Source organism: Coffea arabica, chromosome 7c (genome assembly GCF_036785885.1).
Source record: "Coffea arabica cultivar ET-39 chromosome 7c, Coffea Arabica ET-39 HiFi, whole genome shotgun sequence".
In the NCBI taxonomy this organism is placed as follows: Eukaryota; Viridiplantae; Streptophyta; class Magnoliopsida; order Gentianales; family Rubiaceae; genus Coffea; species Coffea arabica.
The window spans coordinates 347075-367116 of NC_092322.1; the positions used below are offsets into that span (position 1 = coordinate 347075).

Genomic DNA, 20042 nt, shown 5'->3' on the forward strand with positions numbered 1-20042 from the left:
TTGTTAATGGTTTTTGAGAAGTCAAGAATGTTGTACAAGCCCAGCCTAAGGCATTGCTGCTATGGCATATTTTCTTGCACTGTAATTGACTACAAATACGCATAACATCAGATGTTTTCAATCTGAATCAGGTGCTTCGTGATGTTTCATAGATCATGCAAACTTTGTAAGTACCAAATTCAATTGCTGAGACCAGAAAAGAAATATGTATGTATGATCCTTCCAAACGATACAGCTCTACGTAGTCAGAAGAGGCTGCTTCAGCTCGATAGATTGATGCCTGGGCCTAAAATAGTATTGCATGTTGTCCTTGTCGACGTGACGTTGTGAACAAAAGAACAAGAACGAATATTTGTTCAAGTAATCCAATAGTTGAATAGGGAGGGAGGGAGGGTATGGTTGTTCTATTCTCTCTTCATCATTGGATGATCCACTCCTTTTACAAAACTACTACTGATTTTACTAAAAACTTCAAAACTAAGTTCTTTTTTTTTTTTTTTTTTTGCAGAAGGCAAACCCAATAAAATAAAACTTCAAGTATCCAAAAAGATAAAATAAATAAATAAGGTACCAAAGATAGAGAGTTACATCAACTAACAAAAATAAATGGTCTCATCTATGGTGCTCATAAGCTGTTCAGCTTATAATTATGTATGTCCAGATGGGACAGATTAGCTCTGAGATTAAACTGGACGATGAACGTACGAGTGTATTCAAATTAAAGTTGCTTTTGTTAACTTTGGTCAAAATTTGTCAAATGCTCAATTAAAGGTTCACTAATTATACAACCTGAGAAAGATTTGCCCAAAAAATTGAGGAATATATTTTTTTTGTTTGAATCATATAGAGAACTTTATTTAGTTAGTTAGTAAGTAAGAGACTGTTAACAAGAGTTAGAAACTCGAAGTAAATCCATTGCAATTTGATACTGTTGCACGTGTACAAATTTTTTTTTAAAATATAACTAGAAATAAATAAAATTTATGACAATTAAAGTGACTTATATCTCGGTCTAGTAATGGAATAAAACAAAAAAAAAAACTCGAAGTTTGGCATTTTCATACCTGACAATTTTAAACTAATTAAATCATAGGTTCTATTCTTTTTTTAGATGAAAAGATATAAGGGCAAAATTGTCAAATTTAACTTGTTAATCATTCAGTTATAAAGGTTTATCAAACAGGTTTAACATTAATATTCAGACATTTTATATTTCTTTTTAGTGTTTAAAATTCAGCAAATTAATTGTTTCAGTATTCAGATTTCAGAATTCAGAATTTAGATTCAGTTTTATCAAACGGAACCTTAGTAAATAAGAAACTGTTAACAAGAGTTAGAAACTCGAAGTAAATCCATTGCAATTTGAAACTACTGTTGCACGTGTACCAAAAAAAAAACAAATTTAAATCTAACTAGAAATAAATGAAATTTATGACAATTAAAGTGACTTATATATCCGTCTACTAATGGAATAAAATACAAAAAAAAAAAAAAACTCGCTTGAAATAAGATAAATGCAGTAAATATAATGCCCAAACATGAATGCAGCTTTTACAATCTTGCTTGCAGTAGAGATAATATGGATTTAAAGGTATCAATCGCTTGAAAAAGAAGGGAAGTTTTTGCAGTTGGAGTTACTTGGTTATAAAAAAAGAAAAAAGAAAAAAGAAAGAAACATATGTGTGTAATTGCGAGAGAGAATAATAGACACAAAATATATAGTGCAGTTGGTGATTGAGTAATACTCTGTACTAGTAACACTTGGGGCATCAAAACTTAATACCATCTGTTGGGTAAGCATGACTTGCAAAAAACAAAATTTTTTAAAAAATATTATTCCGCTTGCATTATAAATATAATGTCCAATTATATTTTTGTCTCACATATATTACATCATAAAAAGTATTTCAGTATTCTTTCAAATAATTTTTTTTCAAATAATCCGCTATCCATACACAACATATTAAATTATATAAGATCCGAGAGGTGGGTGACATGGTTGGTGTAACGAATCAGAGATTAGGTTCCTGGCAATAAATTTAAGGAACAAATCTACCAGAAGCCAAATTATACATGTGGAGTGGAGCGGAGTACTAATTCTCCTCCGCCAATTTGGATTCATCGCTACGTAGTCCAGTAATAAATTTTGTATTTTTGGATATTTGCATCTAAGCTAACTCTATAAATATTTTGCATCCTTATACTATATAAGATTGAGTTTTGGTCAAAAAGTAGGTTGAATTTCATCGCATAGGTGGACGCTTTCTGGGAATATGAAATGTTGTGTATTAGTTTAAAAACTTTAGATTCAAGTTAAGGAAGCATGTATTTGAGTATGTTTACTGAAATAACCCCATTTTAATACATTTAAAATTGTCATTGATGAGTCATCTGGTTATTGATGGAATGTGTAATTAGTGTGCAACTGTTTTTGCATTTTGTACAACCCATATATGCTTGTGTGTTGGTGTAATTACCGGAATATCCCTTTGCTACCAATAATTTCCCTTTTCAGCCACAGATAACCGTTTCAAATGTTGCTTTGTCTGAAACGTTTGAATGGCAATTGGATTTAGGAAATGAGCCAACGATTTCTCTATCAATGGTAAGAACCCATTTTTCTATCATTTATAATCTGCATTTATGAGCCACAAACATTGGTCAGTTTAATACCCTTTCACTTTCAAGAGTTAAGTTTTCCCTTTTTGCCTTTGTTTACAACGATTTGTCTTATCGTTTTTTCTTCCATTCGAACTCAACTCTGAAATTACCTATTATTTCGTCATTAATTACACTCAACTCAATTGTTGAACCGTTGGTATGTCAATGCCTAAGCGTTTGATTATCAATTTCTCCCTGTTCGCATTCTAGGATTAGGATAATTCTACTTGACTTCATGCTAATCAGCTCAGAATGCTCTTCAGTCCCAGCTACTCCTGGTGGTTCAGTGTGAGGTTAGATTTTACCCCCCCCCAATTTTTTAGTTCCTCCCTTAATTTTGTCGGTGTGTTCTTAGTACCTACAATTAGCGACTCTTATTGCGTTACCTAACTCCAATTGGTTTGGGTTAGTTATAATCTTATAAGTTTGGAGCAACAGCAAGTAAGAGCTCTCGATGGGAATTCTGAAATAAGGTTAGTTTTCTGTGTTGTTTTGCCTTTCTGCATTATCAACGATCTTCAATTTGACACAGTTTTATTGTAACGCTGTGTGAATTGATTGATTATATCGTTTATATTTTTTTACTAAGTTTTATTTCTTCTCATAATGTACTATTATTGTTTGTTCAACCAAAAAACCTCCTTCTCCACAGACACCAAATACCCTAGTTTTCTAAAGAAGAAGAAGAATAATAATAATAATTATTATTATTATTATTATTATAATGAAGATCAATCACACGACTCCATGATCGATCGACTTTTATATGCTACCCGATCGACTTAGAAGCCCCACAATCTCCAACTCTCACTGTTGTAGTTATATTCAATCAAAACCTATAAAGCTAAAATACCTGCAAGGTCGAATGTTTAAGGTGGCCATCACTTTAGCTAAGAAAAGACTGGAGAATGATGTGTTTTTGTTTGATGGTTTTCAAATTAAAGCTTTCTCAATCATCATTACAAAATTTGAGCTTCAAACTAGGAACACGGCCATCATCATCGCAGCATCAGACAAGTCCAACCGTTTGGCATAATTGGTTTTCCATTTTGGGAAATTTGCTACTCGCATTTACGAGTCAAGACATGTCTCTAAAATCATAAATTGCGTGTGAGAATTCTTAGGAATCGTCCACGAGCATAACCCTCACATCCATGGCGAGTGAGCGAGATTCGTTCATCAATGGGGTTGGCTATGGTTCAGTTTGATTACTAAAAATCTGTCACCAACAAGGTAGGTGGTACATGTTGCCAACGAAATACTACCAACAAATTTGAACTTAGCATGGATGGCTTGGCAGCAGCTGTCTGTCAGATTTGATATTTAGTCGTTCAAAGGCCCATGTGACTACTATCAGACAGACTACAGAAAAATTTCAAGATTGTGACCACAAAGTGCTCCAGAGCTGGGGTTGCTTTCTTTTAATCTGTCATTTTCATCAAATATGGCGACCCAAATTTGATAAGATAAACTGAGGATTGATGTTGGCATTCTGTTTTATTCTCTTTATTGAGCTAGAAAATGGAAAGGGTGGCAAAGTTTGATTCTGCCTTCACAAGAGCAAGCTTGGCCATTGCACTCGCTTCTTGCCTTACTTCCTTCAGTTCCCTGCCTTTTCTTCTGGTTTTAGTCAACTAGCTGACACCTTGTCCTCACAAATTACCAAATCCAAGAAATTTAAGGGCAATTTTTTGCCAAGCCTAAGAAATTTAAGGGCCATTTTAGCTAGTTGAGACATCGCCAAACACCGGCGCTATAACAACATTTTCGTCATTATCTCGAATCCTTTTCTTTTTTTCCTTTTTCACTATCAAGAATTGGCTCTTGATTTTGCTCCGTTGCCCTCTGGAATGTAAATTTGGAACTATCCAGGGTAAGCGTTAATGCAGCTTCTGTACACAAAACAACCAACAACCTTACTTGGACAACCCTGATCACTAGTACATTCACCAACTTCAGTCACTTCTTGTTCCAATTTCAACATTCCATGCCTTGGCAGTGCTATAAACGGCCACCAGAATCTTTTCCCCAGTTATGAATACAAAAAAAAAAAAAAAAAAATACAACTACAAACACGAGGGTCTCTGAGCAGATTTTTCAATCCTAGTTTCCATTGACAGATATTTTTATTTGTTGACAAAGCCAGTAGAGCATCTTCAGTAATCAAAAACCATCAAAAAAACTGTGGTCAGAACCAATTTGATGGGACCTATTTTATGTGAGACTCAACAGACAAGAAAACATGAGGCTTTTATTTGTGTGTTTATGCGTACAACTCATCGACATTACACTCGCCCAAGAATACTTTGATGCTCCGAGGTGAACCACAACTGCCTTCAGCAATGATGGCTCTGTCGTTGGCAGCCATATGAGCAATTATCTTGAAGATCATTTCAATCTGCAGACAACAGGGACGGAGAAAACAGTCAAAGAAAATGTAAATGCAAAGATAAACCAATAACATATTAGCCTCCATGGGAAGAAACTGATGAGGGAGATAAAGGGGAGTACATCTTCTGAAGCATGACAACGGTCTGCAACTTCTTCAAGTGTTAAAGGTTCAACGGGCTCTTTACAGCTGAAAAATATTAGCCTAGTTAGTGACCAAAGTAATTCAGCGAACATAAATACAACAGTCAAATGGAAGATGTTCATTAGCCTTCACAAAACTCTGGCAATTTTATGCGTCAATGTATTATTCAGACACCATATGCCACGCCCACAAAAACCTGGTGGGATAGGGTCCTTTTTTTCTGGCAATTGTCACTTATTTTTCTACCACAATAATTCACTCAACCCTGGAACATTAGGATTTCTGCAGATCTTTGAACTCAGCTGTATTTTGTAATGTTATATTGCACATTGTTATATCAAAAAAGCCAGACCTTACGTTCCAGACACAAGATGGAAAGGATGTTTGTAGCTAACCAATTCTGCATTCTTTCCCAAAAATGTGTCCACAACAAAATTAGAGAACCTTAATCTCTGAAACTGCAAGTATAATGCTTTGGGGCTTCATCATATGAGAATGTTTAAGCGTACCTTGCTTCATTAAGTACAGCAAGGACACGCTTTTGAAGAGCTAGAACTTCTCCTGCTGCTTTTTTGCCTGCTTCGACACCTAATATTCATAGAAGAACTGTCAGTAACCACAAAAAATAAAAAAAGACAGGATAAGGAGCAAACAGTGAAAGTTTGATCCCATATACAAGACTAAAGTTGGAAGAAAATCTACAGTTCAGTCAAAAGAGAATCTGAAGTTGCTTCTATTCTTTTCAAAGAAAAATATGTTACCGGGTTGATGGTAAGCATTGATGTTGACAAGTGAGGCGTATATCCCAACAGCTCTTTCATAAAGCGCTACTAAAGCCCCAACAGATCTAGGCGTCACTTCTTGAACAGTAACACTAATAGACTCCCTATCATTTGCATACAGAGCTGACCTTGTTCCCTGTAAGAGTGAGATCCAGTTTCGATTTGCATTATAACAAGAACATAAAGCATCTCAACAATTTTAAGAAGCCTCCATCAATTACTTTCCAATACAGAAAACTTATCGGCACTAATCTCATACAGCACAAAGCATGTAGAAGGGAAAGAGAACCAACATGCAACATCCCAAACAGGTAGTCACCACAGGTAACCCCTGGTTCGAGTTCCCAATCATGACCAGGGGGTCTGTCACGTAACACTTCAATGAAAGTCACAAAGAAGTTATGTACACCCTCCCTCAGCTGTTGAATGTAGCTGCAAATGAAAATATGATGGATTTATCATGACCAAGTGGAAGAAATCTTAAAAAGTCTTAAACTATAAATCACCAATGCTAGGATGAAACCTACGCGTGCTGATCTGTGCTCCCTTTGTTTCCATAGACACTGATCCCTTGATTCACCTGAGCAATCAAGAAGCAAAAAGCAACTTTCAAGGAAGAGCATGTCAAGACTTAGAACTTCCAATTTGTAGGAAACTTGACATGATGAATGAATGCACCCAAACAAAGGAAATACTTCGTGGGAAACATAATATAAAGCTCGAGCCCACCTACTTTTGACTTCATTTGCAGATTGATTTGTCTAAGGAACATAAAATTTGAGATGACAATTCCCCATATTGAGATGATTACCCATGTATCTCTCTCTTCAGAATGGTTCATAAGGTGAGTGATCAGGTGTCAAGTTTACAAGGCCTCTGGACCATGCTATACACTCATTTTCTAGCTTTTTCGTGGCAATTAATCAAAGCACCATGATCACAAGGAAATCAAAAGTTTTATATCAAACAGAAAAAGGTTAAAACTTTGTTCAGACAATATGTCCTAAGAGAAAAAACTAGCTTGGTTTTTCTTTTTTCCATTTTTTTTCCTTCTTCTTTTGTTGTTGTTGGTGGTGGTGGTGGTGGGGGATAAGGATTGCTCCCACTATGAAGTATGAGATTTATCTCAAATCTTATATACAGAAAGAGGCAAGGGAAAAGAACTCAACAGTTTTGCTAATTAAAGAGATCTCTACATTGTCTTTGAGCGAAGCAAAAAAGAGCAAGGAGATAACCAAAAAATGATGAGCCAAAGGGTAATCAAGGTAATATTTATATCCCACTAGCTAGTCTATGTATTCTAACAATATTTTACTTTTCAGCATAAATTCTTGAGTTGATGGGTGGCACAAATAAATTTTTCCTCCCTTTTGCCTTTTTTTTTTTGTTTGGTTAATGTTAAAATAGTCAAAGATCTACTCCCTTTCAAGTGACATTCATAACTTTCAAGGTCAGCCAACAGATCCCACTAGCTAGTCTATGTATTCTAACAATATTTTGATTTTCAACATAAATACTTGAGTTGATGGGTAGCACAAATTTTTTTCCCTTTTGTTGGGGGTGGGGAGCGAGCAGTTGGTGTTGGTTAATGTTAAAATAGTCAAAGATCCACTCCTTTTCAAGTGACCTTCATAACTTTCAAGGTCAGCCAACAGATCCTAAAACACAAATTTCCTCTAAACCTTAACACAGAGAAAACCACTAAAAAATAATAGGATCCAGTATATTCAAATATTTCTTTAGGCAATCAGTAAATGAACTTGAATAAGCAGCTGCATCACCAATAAAACAAGAGTCCTCTACATACAGGATACCAAACTAGTAGCTTCACACCTACCCGATTTCCATCAAGATCAAACTCTTTTCCAAGAGATTCCATGACCAGCTGCTGCAGATATCTACTAAACAATAATAGACTGTCCTTGTAAGGAAGGACAACCATGTCCTGTAGGCATTATAACACGTGGAAAACATCAGACAAGTTCATGAAAAACACAACCAACTTGAGGTCTAATGCTAACTAATGAAGCCAAAGCCAGTCAAACCTTTGACCCAATGCCATCAGTAGCCCAATACCAACACAAAGCTAGCAATGCAGCTGGGTTATTTTTTACCTATAAAACATACAGTTGTGAGCATCAAGTGTATATTAAAGAACATATACCTAGAACTCAGAATTCTAAGCTTCAATAATTTTTTGAATATGACTGTCACAGTATTAGTTTGGCAAAGAAACATGAGAAGACAACCTCATTCAGGCTTAGCAGTAGAACTTACCACAGTGGTCCTATTTGCTTCATCCATCAATGCAGCACCAGCAAGCATTTCCTTAATGTCAATTCCCTGGAGTGATAACAACAGTAATTAATTCTTTCTGAAATATAAAAGCACTACTTTGTAAAGCTGCAATATTTAAAATTAAAATGGAGAAAAAGTATAAACCTGTAGTGCAGCTGGAAGCAATCCAACAGCAGACATCTCAGAAGTTCGACCACCAACCCAGTCAAACATGGGGAATCTAGCCAACCAACCCTCAATTCTTGCAGTATTGTCAAGTAATGAATTCTCTTGAGTAATTGCAACACCCTGTAACCAAAAGTTAGAAAGCAAAGTATCATTATGTTGTGGAACAATTTTGAAGCTATACACTGCTCCATGGAATTGTTGTGCAGAAGTTATCAGATAAAAATTTCACCATGCACAAGGAAACCATTCGATCATAGCAGCAACATGCTTAGAGAATCAGCCAAGAAACTCGTAGCTGGTGCTTCATGCACATAATTGTTCTTAATTTTGGCTTTTTGCCAATGAGGTAGAGAAGTGCTCCAGGACATAAAACGAATAGAAGTAGAAACAAGAACCTGAGATCAAGACCTGTTTCGCAAACTCCAGGCCAGCTTCACGGAAAGCCTTCTGTACTTCCAGCAATCCATTTCTTGTTTCTGGAGTGCCACCACTCTTGAGTAAAATAAAGGAAAGAAAATAAATCATCTAAGTCATACAGAATATAAAACTAATCCAGAAAGCTAAAGGATGACGTCAGTGAGCACCTTTGAGATCACAATAACAAGTGTGGTTGCTAGCTCAGGACCAAGCTGCGCAATCTGGTGATCAATGCCAGCTGGATCTGTATTGTCTATGAACCTTATCTGCCAGAAGGATGAAAAAAATTGATCAGGTCCACAAAAGAGTAGAGTCGAAGATAAAGTATCATCTAGCTAGGACTTAACAAGTAAGTTCTTTAACAGGTACCACCAGGCACTTAAAGGAAGGTTTCTACAATAAAGGATCATAAGGTCCTCTACCAAAACAGGATAATTTCGTGACCAATCACCAAATACATAGAAATTTGACTGGAATCTCCTACGACATTAACAAAACTCAAACTAAATGAAGATGCTTTCCTTGTGAGAAAGAATCATTTGGAGAAGCAACAAATGTACATGTTTATAATTAGTTTATATTGATTGAATAAAACGAATGCTCAATTTACAAAAATCGCTATTAATTAGATCCACCTCCCCCCTTTCTGTCTCACACACACAGACAACAAAAAAAAACACCCAACAAAGATGGGCCAGGGGGAATCACTCTCAAATGTTTAAAACACATTTTATCAAATACCTTGAGTGGAGGATTATCCGGTGCCAGAGCCTCAGCAACAAATTGAGGTCCAAGAGCCGAACCACCAATTCCCACAGAAAGTATTTGTGTAAATCTTTCAGCTGGAGCAGGAGGCTTTATCTGCAGTTTAAACTTTAAACTATTAGATGAAAAAAAAAAATTTAAGTGTAGTAACATTCAACTTTGTTTGGGGATTATCATATGATCAGTATAAAAGTTACTACATACATATCTCATACCTAAAAGCCAGAATAGGATCAAAATAATCTTAATTAAAATATTTTTAGCATGAGTTACCCACATGCAGAAACACATCAAGAATTAGAAAATAAAAAGCACCATCTGTTTGAGGGATAATTTACATGTTACAATAAACTCCCAACCGTTAACTTCTGCCGTTTTCCTGAAATGCACAAGCAGTAAGGTACGTCAAATTCTCCCAACATTTAAAAGAGGGAGAAATAAAAGATCATTTTTATAAGAGTCCAGTACAACGTCAGAAATCCGAAAACTCCGGTATTGCCTCTATAGCATTAAGTTTATTTGTTACCACCGGAGTTTCTAAAGAAAGGTGTTGATGGGGTTTAAGATGCCTAACCTCTAGATATCCAGAGTTTAAACAGAATATCATACTTCTTTTATGTACTTATTTAGCACAAAATATAATAAGAATACGCACATTACAAACGAAATCAGCACATAATGTTTGCAGCTTTTGCATTCATGCCCCATCATCAGACAGGCCTTAAATGAAGGTTATGCTATTTTCTGCAATCATTTAAAAATCATAACTTTCCAAAATGAAAATGTGCAAAAAATTCACCTCAAACCCAAATCAAGATCACTGGAAAAGGAAGGAAAGATTGAGAAAAGCACGAAACTTTATAAACTGACCTTACCGCTGATGACATCATTTGCAAACTGGAAAACAGCTTCCAGAGTATTCTCAATCTGCAGCCTCAGAAAACTATTAGGTGCAAGCTTAGGGCTCCTCAACCAATAATGACCCACCATCCTCCCTTCATCAGGGTTAGCAATCGCCCCTTTTTCCAGCTCCTGCATATCCTTAAACGCCTTCTGCATTCTGGGCTCCATTTCTTCCACAAATTCATCAGTAAAAGCGACCCGACTGATGTCCAAGTACAGCCCGAGCTCCTTGTGCTGGTACATCCAGTCTACGTACCTCTTCCACAAGGCCCTCTGATCTTTCTCCAGAGAAACTGCTGATTTTGAAGATAAAGATGAGGAAGAGGACTTCGGAACGGCGTCATTATTGGAGTTCGCGATTGGCGGTTGGACTTCACGCGCCACCGCCTGGACTGAGAATCTGGTAGTTGCGGGCTTGTTTTGGAAGGAAAGATTGAATTTTTGGAATGGGGAAGGGGTTTGAGAAGGTGGGTTTTGAGTGGGTTTTGGCGGGTTGAAACAGATGCCCGAGAGTGAGGAAGCCATGATTGATTGATTGATCAAAGGTTTTGGAAGAAATAGGATGAAAACCAAAGTATGGCTCGGCGAGCTTTTAGGACATTGGAAAGAGTTGAATTTGAGAGGAGAAAAGCAGTACAGTACAATGGCAGTAGAAAGTAGTAGATTTTTCTTCTGTGTTATGTTGCCTGCTTTTTTTACGGTATTTGACCATCAAAGAGCATCAGCAATTGAAGTTTGGGGCTTTGATTGGTTGGTGCTTCTCGTGGGGCTCGTGGGCTGATTTTTTAACCTGGAGGAGGGTGACACAAACACAGCAGGCAGGCAGGATTTGAATATTTCTTGATACTCGGTCGTCACAGTTCCTTCTCACATCTCACAAAACTTCGATTTTTTTTTCGGATTTTTGCCATATTTTAGGCTGGCTATGGCAGAGATATTTAAGTTATGGCTTGACAGCATGTGTGGTGCGACCTTTTCAAGGATACACAAACGGTGGAAATTTATCGACTTTTTTCAGTTTTCTTTTTTGTGAAATTCAAAATAAGGTAGGTGGATTTTTTTTTTCCTTTTTTTGTTTCTGAAGGATTTGGAGTTATTCTTAATTTTGGGTTTTGTCTTTTACGAGGAATGTCTGTGTTCTACAAGGAGTTGTGGTGGGAGTTGCCCTGGCATATATTTGATTCAAGCATATTGCGAGCATTCGCGAGCGATTTGATTCGTTTGCATTTTTACGTAAAATTATTCGAAAGGACAGAGAACAGTACTCGAAATTCTGGATGTTAAAAAACGCTTACAAGCAATAGGCTTGGCAACAGTCAAGAACATGAGGAATCTCATGCTCTTTTTTCCTTTTGTACAGCTCAAATGATGTAAAGCTTCTGAGAAGGATACTCTTTCAAGTTTGGCCCTTTGCTTTGCATTCTGGTCATACTTACCCAAAAATTTTGTGAAAAGCAGCAATTGAACAGAAAGTTGTTTAAAATTGGGCACATTGTGCAATCGTTTCATGCTAAGATGAGTGCTTTGAGACTTGTGAGTTGATTTTGTAGGGGAAAAGTGGCCAAGAAGAAAGTGAAGCACCCACTCGGTGGTTGGGCATATTATTGATGTCTGCATTGATATTTGCTACTATTTCTATTTGCGCATGGCAAAGCGATTACAAACTTCCTCCAGATAACTTGTGTGGTTAAAAAGGCATAATTGAAAGCATGCTATATACATCTCATTCCAATCTCATTGGAAAAAGATGTGAAATGAATCCTTTTTTATGGAAAGAAACTATTACTACTTTCAGTAGTTCATGTCATGAGAGACTTGCATACTATCAAATCAAGTCACATGGCTCTTTCTGACAAAAAAAAGGACACGAAGAAGTTGTCTGATGCTTACAATGAGGTGTTTGTTTGGATTGTAAATTCTTTGAGATAATTTTATGAAAAAGTACTGTAATATTTTTTTAATATGACGTATGTGAAATAAAAAAGTGATTGAAAAATGTGTTGATGATGCAAACAAATCAGTGTGTGTAAATAAGGTGTAAAAAAAGTGGATTAATTGGCAATTAAGTAGGGGTGCAAACGAGTCGAGCCGAGTCGAACTTTGGCCTTATCGAGTCGAGCCTTAACTTAATTTCATCGAACTCGAACTCGAGCTCGAACTCGACGAGCTGGTAATTTTCAAGCTCGAGCTCGAAAAAAATAAAAAATAATTATTTTATTTTTAAAAAAATAAATAAAATAATATTTTTTCTTAATAAATAATAAAATATTAAGGATATTTATGTAATTTTACTATTAAAAATAAAAATAAAAAAAATATATATATATACTCACGAGCTTAATGTTTTGAGCTCGAGCTCGACTCGAGCTCGATATTGATCGAGCTCGAATCGAGCCGCTCGATTCGTTTGCACCCTTACAATTAAGCCACAAAAATATAGATGGAATGGTAGATATCTTCCCTCAACATGAAAGTGTACCTAACCCAAAGAATAAAAAAAGGCTTCATCGGACGATCCCAAACTAGCCCTCTGTTCAGTGTCATGGATTTATGCGAAAAGGCTTTCATCCCATTAGCAAGCAATCTCGACTGAGCCCATTCATCATAGGTTTTTCCAAAGGATTTAAAGCAGGGAAGTTGGAAATCCAGCCCAACCAACGTTGCTTTGTTTAGTCATTTTTCGCCCTTTTTTGGGATCTTTTTCTTGTCCTTTTGCCACGTGAGAGGCTTAAAATTCATACACGCAGCACTTCTGCGCACGTCTCAAATTGCCCTATCAAATTGTAGCGTATGCATATAAAAAAATCCCACAATTATCCAATAAAATGTTCAGTTGAATTGTAGAGCTTTTTTTTTTTTTTTTCCCAGGTGAAGTGTAGAATTGAAAACTTTACTAGTTTGTCGTCCACTTTATTTTAAATTTTCTTTTATTCTTTTTTTTTTGGATATTCCAACAATGATATGTTATTGAAAGGGTAGAGTATGGGGAATTATTGAAGTTGAAAATGTTTGAAATCATCCAACAAAAATTCTTGGAAGTCATATTTTTATTAGTAGGTCTACAGTCAATGGATTAATCTTTTCTTATACTAACAGTGTACACTGTCAGTGTTGGATAAATGATAATTATATAAAATTTAAATTTAAAATTCAATATTTGTATAGATGTGATGAATTTAACGATAATATTATATATACTATCAGTGCATACAAGATTTACTCATACTCAACAGGAGTAGTAATTTTTTTTTTTTGGACAATAAAACTTATCCAATTAACTATCTTTGGTAAATACTGCTACCAAGTAACTATCCAATTAACTATCTTTGTTAAATACTCCCTCCGTCCCACCTTTTTGGGAAACGCACTTTTTATGTACAGTAGCATTACGGGACAGGCTTATCTGACTCTTCTAAGCGTACCCTTTGCAGTTTGTGGAGTGAAACAACAAATTGGTGGGACCACTTGCCATTAAGTCACTTTGACTAAAAGGCAAATAGAGCTGTTAAACAAACCGAGCTGTTTGCTCGTTCGTGTTCGTGAAAGGCTCGTTCGAAATTTTAAACGAATCGAGTTCGAACGAATTTTTTTGTTCGATTAATAATCGAGCGAACATGAGCATGTTCGCGAGTTTTAATGAACGTTCGCGAACATGCTAAACGAACGTTTGCGAACACGAACATGTTTGCGAGTTTCAACGAACGTTCGCGAACATAGACATAATTATCATTTGACAAATTTTAGAATTAATTTTATGGCTGGACTTTTATATTTGGAGAGCAAATTTCTTTGTTTTATTTGTTGCTTTTATGTTAATGTTAGTTATATAGTTACTGAATAATAGAATTTAGTCACTTAGTGCTTTAATTATTTTTGAGAATGATTAATAATTTGCACGGCATATTTACGGCATAAAATAAATTGGATTCGAGCATTTCGAACATGTTTGCGAACGGCTCGTTTATGTTAAACGAGCCGAACTCGAACTCGAACTCGAACACGAATTTTACTTAATGAACCGAACACGAATACAGGTTTGGAGTTCGAAAATTAACGAACGAACACGAACGTTGTTCGAACTGCTTAACGAACAGAGCTCAAACATGAGATACTCGGTTCGATTCGGTTCGTTTACAGCTCTAGGCAAAGACAATCAGACGAGTATAGCTTCCGATGATGTGTTGTGGTTGGGTCCACCAGAATTATTTAGTGCAATCTTGACTTGTCAATAGAAGGGTATAACTGAAAAATAATTGTAAAAGTGATTTGACTTTTTCAAAGTGACTCAAATTTTGGGACTAGTAAAAAGTGGAAATATGACATCAACAATGGAACGGAGGGAGTACCAAGTAAGGTGCCACCATATATTTAGTCAAGTAGTAGATTTTTTTCTTCCCCTACTTTTCCACCACAAAGAGAAGTAGTACTACTAGATTTTTATTTTTATTTTTATTGTGAAACATTTGCTTGAAAAAGGTTTGTCAAATTTCTTTTCTTTCTATGGTCGGTGGAATGAGACAAATTACAGCATAGATGTTGGCAACTGGGTACAAAGAAGAATGACGATGAATTTCTCAGTTTTGTTTCACAGAAAATGAAAGACAATACTAAACGATGGCGGCTAAAGTTTCGTGAATATAATCAAATCCTAGCCCACATCAATTCCCTTTTCCTCCAAAAAAAAAAAAAAAATTCCCTTTTTCTTCAAAATTGACTTGAAACCGTATCAGGTAAATCCCACCACCATTGCTTTAACCTGCAGCAACGATAGACAACAGGTCATTCCTTCTTCATCACCTCCCTTCTCCTCTGCTATAGACTACTATAATAAAGAAAGTTATATAGTTAGTATAAACCTTTCCTCCCTTTATTATCCAAAAAAGAGAACTTCTTGCCATTGGGTTAGGGGAAAAAAAGGAAGAAATGATGTGGGACGAGTGGGATAACCATAACTATTTGCAACGACAACAGCAACAGCAACAATCCCAGCCCCAGCAGCAAACTGCTGAAGAAGCAGAATCGACATCATCGGAATCCGAGGAGCAACAACAACGGGAGGAAAAACAATCCCATCTCAATTTCGATTTTTTGTCAGTTTTAGCTAAGCCTAAGGTTTGTTGCACGACCAACATTATTCAAAATTCCTACTTGATTTGGGTCTATGTTTTTAATCTTACAGAATGGTATATGTTGCAGGATTATTATAGGATATTGGAAGTTGATTATGATGCCACGGAAGAAGCTATTCGATCCAATTATATCCGTTTAGCTTTGGTTAGCACTTTTTTTTTTTTTTTGCGTTACCTTGTCATTTTCTTTTGGAAAAAATTTTCCCTTTACCAGGAACAATTTTCCCTCCAGCTAATTAAAAGAGGTCCAGCTTTTCTGTTGTGATGTTTATTGTTCTTGATTTTGAGGTGGGTTTTGCTTTTTCATTATTGTTATTATTTTATTTATTTATTTTAATTTTTATGCGGACAGAAATGGCATCCGGATAAGCAAAAAGACCAGGATTGTGCTACTTCTATATTTCAGGAGATAAATGAGGCTTATCAAGGTAAAATTTTATTCTTTTTCTTATGGTTTGAATTTTCTTTTATTTTAGTTTGGTTTAAATTTGACGTCTTGTGGTTCTTTTTTGGTATTTGTTTCTTGTAGTGCAGATAAAATTTTCAGTTTCCAGTTTTGTGTGGTTTGTTGTTTCGTTAATGCATTGTAATTTCATCAATTTAGCCCTTACAACGGCCACAATTTTGGTTGAAATACTTTACTTTGTCAGTTTTCTTAATTACAATTTACTAACGAGCTCGAGTGATGCTCTGTTAATTTGATTTTTTTGAGATGGAAACGTTATGGCTGTTCATATGGTGCTTTCCACACATGGATATCAGTTCATTTTGGGATGACATTTTGCTAAAAGTGTTGCTTGCGAATGCAATTAATGGTTGATGCAGAAGTTGGTGAGGCCAGATTCTGGCTTCCTCAAGGCGTAACTTGCATGCGAGATGATCATTTATGTTTACTAGTAGAGAAGTCAGATCGTATCTGAAAATTTCCTTGCTTCATGCCAAGTTTGATTGGCATTAACACTACAAGTATTCATTTTATAATGAGGTATCTTTTGGATGAAGGCTGTACGCAGGCTTGGGTATTTTGGTTTGATATGACAAAATTGGATACAATGCTCGTGGTTCTGAACATTGAACACATGAACAGAACTAAGAAATACAGTATTAGAAAAATCTATCAGTGAATCCATGGAAAGTACTACCTAATGTTTCCTCAGTGCGGAAATAATTGTTAGGCTGTTTAATATCTTTTATGCATTTAACCAAGAAACCATTCCTTTAATGCAGTAGTAACACCAAGATTGTGAAAAAGAGCAAGAGAGAGCTACATTGTTGTGGCATATGATGTCATAGCTATGAGCTGAGTGCTGTAGGAATGTGTTGAGAATTGTGGAACCTCTCGAAACTTACCTGCTGTGGAGACAATTTATCTATCTTTTTTTTTTTTTCCTGATAGTTTCAACATAGATGCAGGAAAGCATATATAAATTTCAGCTCATCCATGTGCAATTATTTTTGGAGATGTCTATGTTGATGCGTTAGTGACATGCAAATCTGAAACAAAATTTTGATATTTAAGGAGCTGTAGAGCAATTATGTATTTGACACAGGGCCAGAGGCTGTAATTAAAAGAAGAACACCAGGGGCCATTAATTTCTGAATTAGACAAGATCTTTCTGCTTATAGTTTGTGACTGTAATATTTTCCTGTTTGACTCCTTGACTTGGAGTTTTTTTTTTATCTGCATGAAATTTCGGATGCTGCCTCTTGGCAACCATTGAAAGTTTTGTATTGCCTGGGCTTGCTGCAAAATCATGGTCCTTTTCTGTGACTGAGATGGCTAAAATTATGCATATCATGTTGTTCTTCTCCTCCTTTTTATCTCTTGAATTTTTTCTTTCTAATAGCTTTTGAATTATTGAGGAGTGGTGGCAGCATATTTCTCTCTTACAGTTTCTTAGTTGCTGAGTTTTGAGTTCTCTTTTCAAATTTAGTTTGTGCTAAGGATCATTAGTAGATGCCATGACCAGTTAATGTACTTTTGTGTTAGTTGAGAAGAATTCATCTCGATTTAGGGTTCTCTAGAGATCTATGTATTTCCAGCAGTTCACTGTTGACAATGATTGTGTTCGCATCTAGTCAAATCAAGATAGAGATATACTCTGAGCTTCTTCCACCTTTCCTCTCCTGCAACAAGCCAACGATGTGCACTTTTTTGTTTTTTGGTGGATTTTTTATGGGTTTTCCCCTTTTTTTTTTTGGGGGGGGGGGGGGGGGGTACTTGTCTTATGTCATGAGGAGTTGATGCAAGTGCTGTACCCTTGTGTATCTTTTTGATGATAAAAGAATGATGCACCTCAAATGATCAAGTTGAGATGACATTACTAAGAGGCCTGCGTCTCATGTATCACATAAGAGCTGCGTACCTGTTGGACTGAATGAGTTTGATTTAGCTTTTGTGGGACTATAACCTAATGTAGTGATGTAGCTGTGCTTCTGTTTGACAAGTTAAGACTTTTCAGTGAAATATCAGAAGACGAGATTAGAAAAATGCACAGAAAACATTTAGAAATTAGGCAATATATGAATAATATGTCAGGTTTAGAGTGTGTATGACCCAAATGGAAAACAGTTAGAGCATGTAAGGAACTTCATTCCTCATTTACTAGTTACAAGCATATGAGAGGAGGAAAAATTAGGCAAAGTGAGGTGCAACAACTACTGCTAAAAATGTGTAATCCTACTATCAAGCTAACTGGAGAAACTGCATTGAGATGTCATCCTTGAGGAGTTGAGAAAAGGATTTTGGATATGTTATTTAAACAAGTATATCCAGATAAATGAGATTTTATTATTGCTCTTGGCAATGGCGGAGTCACGGCCCGAGGGTTAGGGGTCAATCTCCAGCAGCACATGGAATGTAGCAATTATGAGTTAAAGTCAATGAAAGTCCACATAAAACAAATATTTTTTCCCTATGAAAAATATGTTGTCGAATTTAACTTGTGCTCAAATGAAGGGTAACAATTATGAAATTTGTAATTATTTTGTTTTTAGGGGAAGGGGGCAAATGCACTAGAAAGAGAATTTTATAGATTTGGGGGGCGATGCACTTAGGAAAGAGAATTCTATAGATTTTAGAAAAAAAGGAGAGGGGGGGGGGGATGGCAAGCAATTTTAAAAATTTCTAAACTTGCAAGCCTAAAAACAATTTTCACTAAGTTGAGGGGTGGTAATTGCCCACTCTCAACAATGCGTGGCTTCTGGCCTATTTACATCAACGATGAATGTCTTTTACTCCTTCAGAAGAGGGAAAAGAAGTGCAACCAGAATAGCGCTGCTCTCATATTTCTCATGCATCTCTAAGCTCTACCCCATTCTGAATCTTCACTGCATGATATTATATTGTAGCAGTGTTATAGATATATGATTCTATTGTCTAGCGTCAGTTATTCAGTATCTGCTTATGTAACTATGGACTTCTATCTCTGAAAAGTAAAGCTTTCTGTAATCTAGGCCAGTCTTACAATAATTTTATCATGGATGTTGAGTGGTCGCTTTATGTGATACAGTTTTGAGTGATCCTGTCAAACGTCAAGAATATGATCAGAAGGGAATGCTACGTGCCTATGACTACAACATAGTAGTAAGTATCTGAATTTTGTTTTTGAGGTTTTTTCTTGTTCTGATATATGTTCAATTTATTCCGTGCTTATCCTTTATTCGAAATGAATGCAGGAGTATCTTAATCGTTACAAGGGTCTGATTTTGACATGCAATGGGCTTGGCATGAAGTGTTCAATGTGGTGAAACTGAATTCAGTAATATGCATAGAGATGCATCAGGCGATCCTTTTTAATCCAGCAGGATGCCAGTGGGGCTGCTGAAGGCCTGCTGTTGGATATTGCTGCTTAAACCAACTAGGATGATTGAATATCTTGTGCTCTTATGTACAGATTCCTTCAGAATCTTTCATGCCTTCGGTGGTTCTGGTGCAAAATTTCAGTAGCCCTGTAACTGCCAAGATATTGCGGTGTATTATAAATATCAATATTCTTGGCTGGCTGATTGAAAATGAAAAATGGGGCATATTTGGTCTCTCATTTTGCCAGTCTGATGATTGCCTTGTCTGAAAATATTGTTCAGAAAAATCTTATGAATTATCTTTGCCAAGAGCTGTTGCTTTATTATAATCCCTCCTCCAACACCACCAACACACCACCACCCCTCCCCCTCCCCCTCCCAACCCCAGCACAAAAAAGAAGAGAAGAAAAGAGAGAAGGAGAAAAAAACGCGAACAAGCTTTGTCAATTATCGGGGACAGCATATATGATGGGGAGTTGAGGTTGGGGAGTTGAAAAATGAATCAAATTATTTGATATTCAAATTGAATTCGGCTTGGTAACAGTCAGTTTGAGTTTGGTTCACCAACTAGTCAAGCCAAAC

The 20042-nt window shown here is 36.2% G+C and overlaps 2 protein-coding genes across 3 annotated transcripts; one reads left to right on the top strand and one right to left on the bottom strand.

Annotated features, from left to right (window-relative positions):
• Positions 1-4744: 4744 nt before the first annotated feature.
• LOC113714593 (glucose-6-phosphate isomerase 1, chloroplastic) lies at positions 4745-11220 on the bottom strand. Of its 2 annotated transcripts, none has more exons than XM_027238514.2 (14): positions 10495-11220; positions 9601-9720; positions 9027-9125; positions 8851-8934; positions 8419-8562; positions 8254-8319; positions 8022-8090; positions 7814-7921; positions 6504-6556; positions 6270-6408; positions 5956-6112; positions 5704-5782; positions 5173-5239; positions 4745-5059 (listed from the first exon to the last, which is right to left on the bottom strand). In XM_027238514.2, exons 1-14 carry the CDS (start codon positions 11050-11052, stop codon positions 4925-4927), a joined length of 1878 nt encoding a protein of 625 aa, XP_027094315.2. In that variant the 5' UTR covers positions 11053-11220; the 3' UTR covers positions 4745-4924. The 2 variants fall into 2 exon arrangements, with proteins under 2 accessions (XP_027094315.2, XP_071912977.1); XM_072056876.1 differs by having other exon boundaries at positions 10500-10665.
• Positions 11221-15027: 3807 nt separating this feature from the next.
• LOC113714280 (uncharacterized) lies at positions 15028-19707 on the top strand. The gene is made up of 5 exons (XM_072057229.1): positions 15028-15639; positions 15724-15801; positions 16009-16084; positions 19169-19242; positions 19335-19707. Exons 1-5 carry the CDS (start codon positions 15451-15453, stop codon positions 19404-19406), a joined length of 489 nt encoding a protein of 162 aa, XP_071913330.1. The 5' UTR covers positions 15028-15450; the 3' UTR covers positions 19407-19707.
• The last annotated feature ends 335 nt before the right edge of the window (positions 19708-20042 follow it).

Bases quoted from the DNA above. Each gene is read 5' to 3' on its own strand.
- LOC113714593 (XM_027238514.2), bottom strand. From the start codon at position 11,052: ATGGCTTCCTCACTCTCGGGCATCTGTTTCAACCCGCCAAAACCCACT. The intron at 9,126-9,600 runs GTATTTGATAAA...TCCTTCTGGCAG, and splicing joins CGGATAATCCTCCACTCAAG to ATAAGGTTCATAGACAATAC. The intron at 8,320-8,418 runs GTTTATACTTTT...TTATCACTCCAG, and splicing joins TGCTTCCAGCTGCACTACAG to GGAATTGACATTAAGGAAAT.
- LOC113714280 (XM_072057229.1), top strand. From the start codon at position 15,451: ATGATGTGGGACGAGTGGGATAACCATAACTATTTGCAACGACAACAG. The intron at 16,085-19,168 runs GTAAAATTTTAT...TATGTGATACAG, and splicing joins GATAAATGAGGCTTATCAAG to TTTTGAGTGATCCTGTCAAA. The intron at 19,243-19,334 runs GTAAGTATCTGA...AAATGAATGCAG, and splicing joins CCTATGACTACAACATAGTA to GAGTATCTTAATCGTTACAA.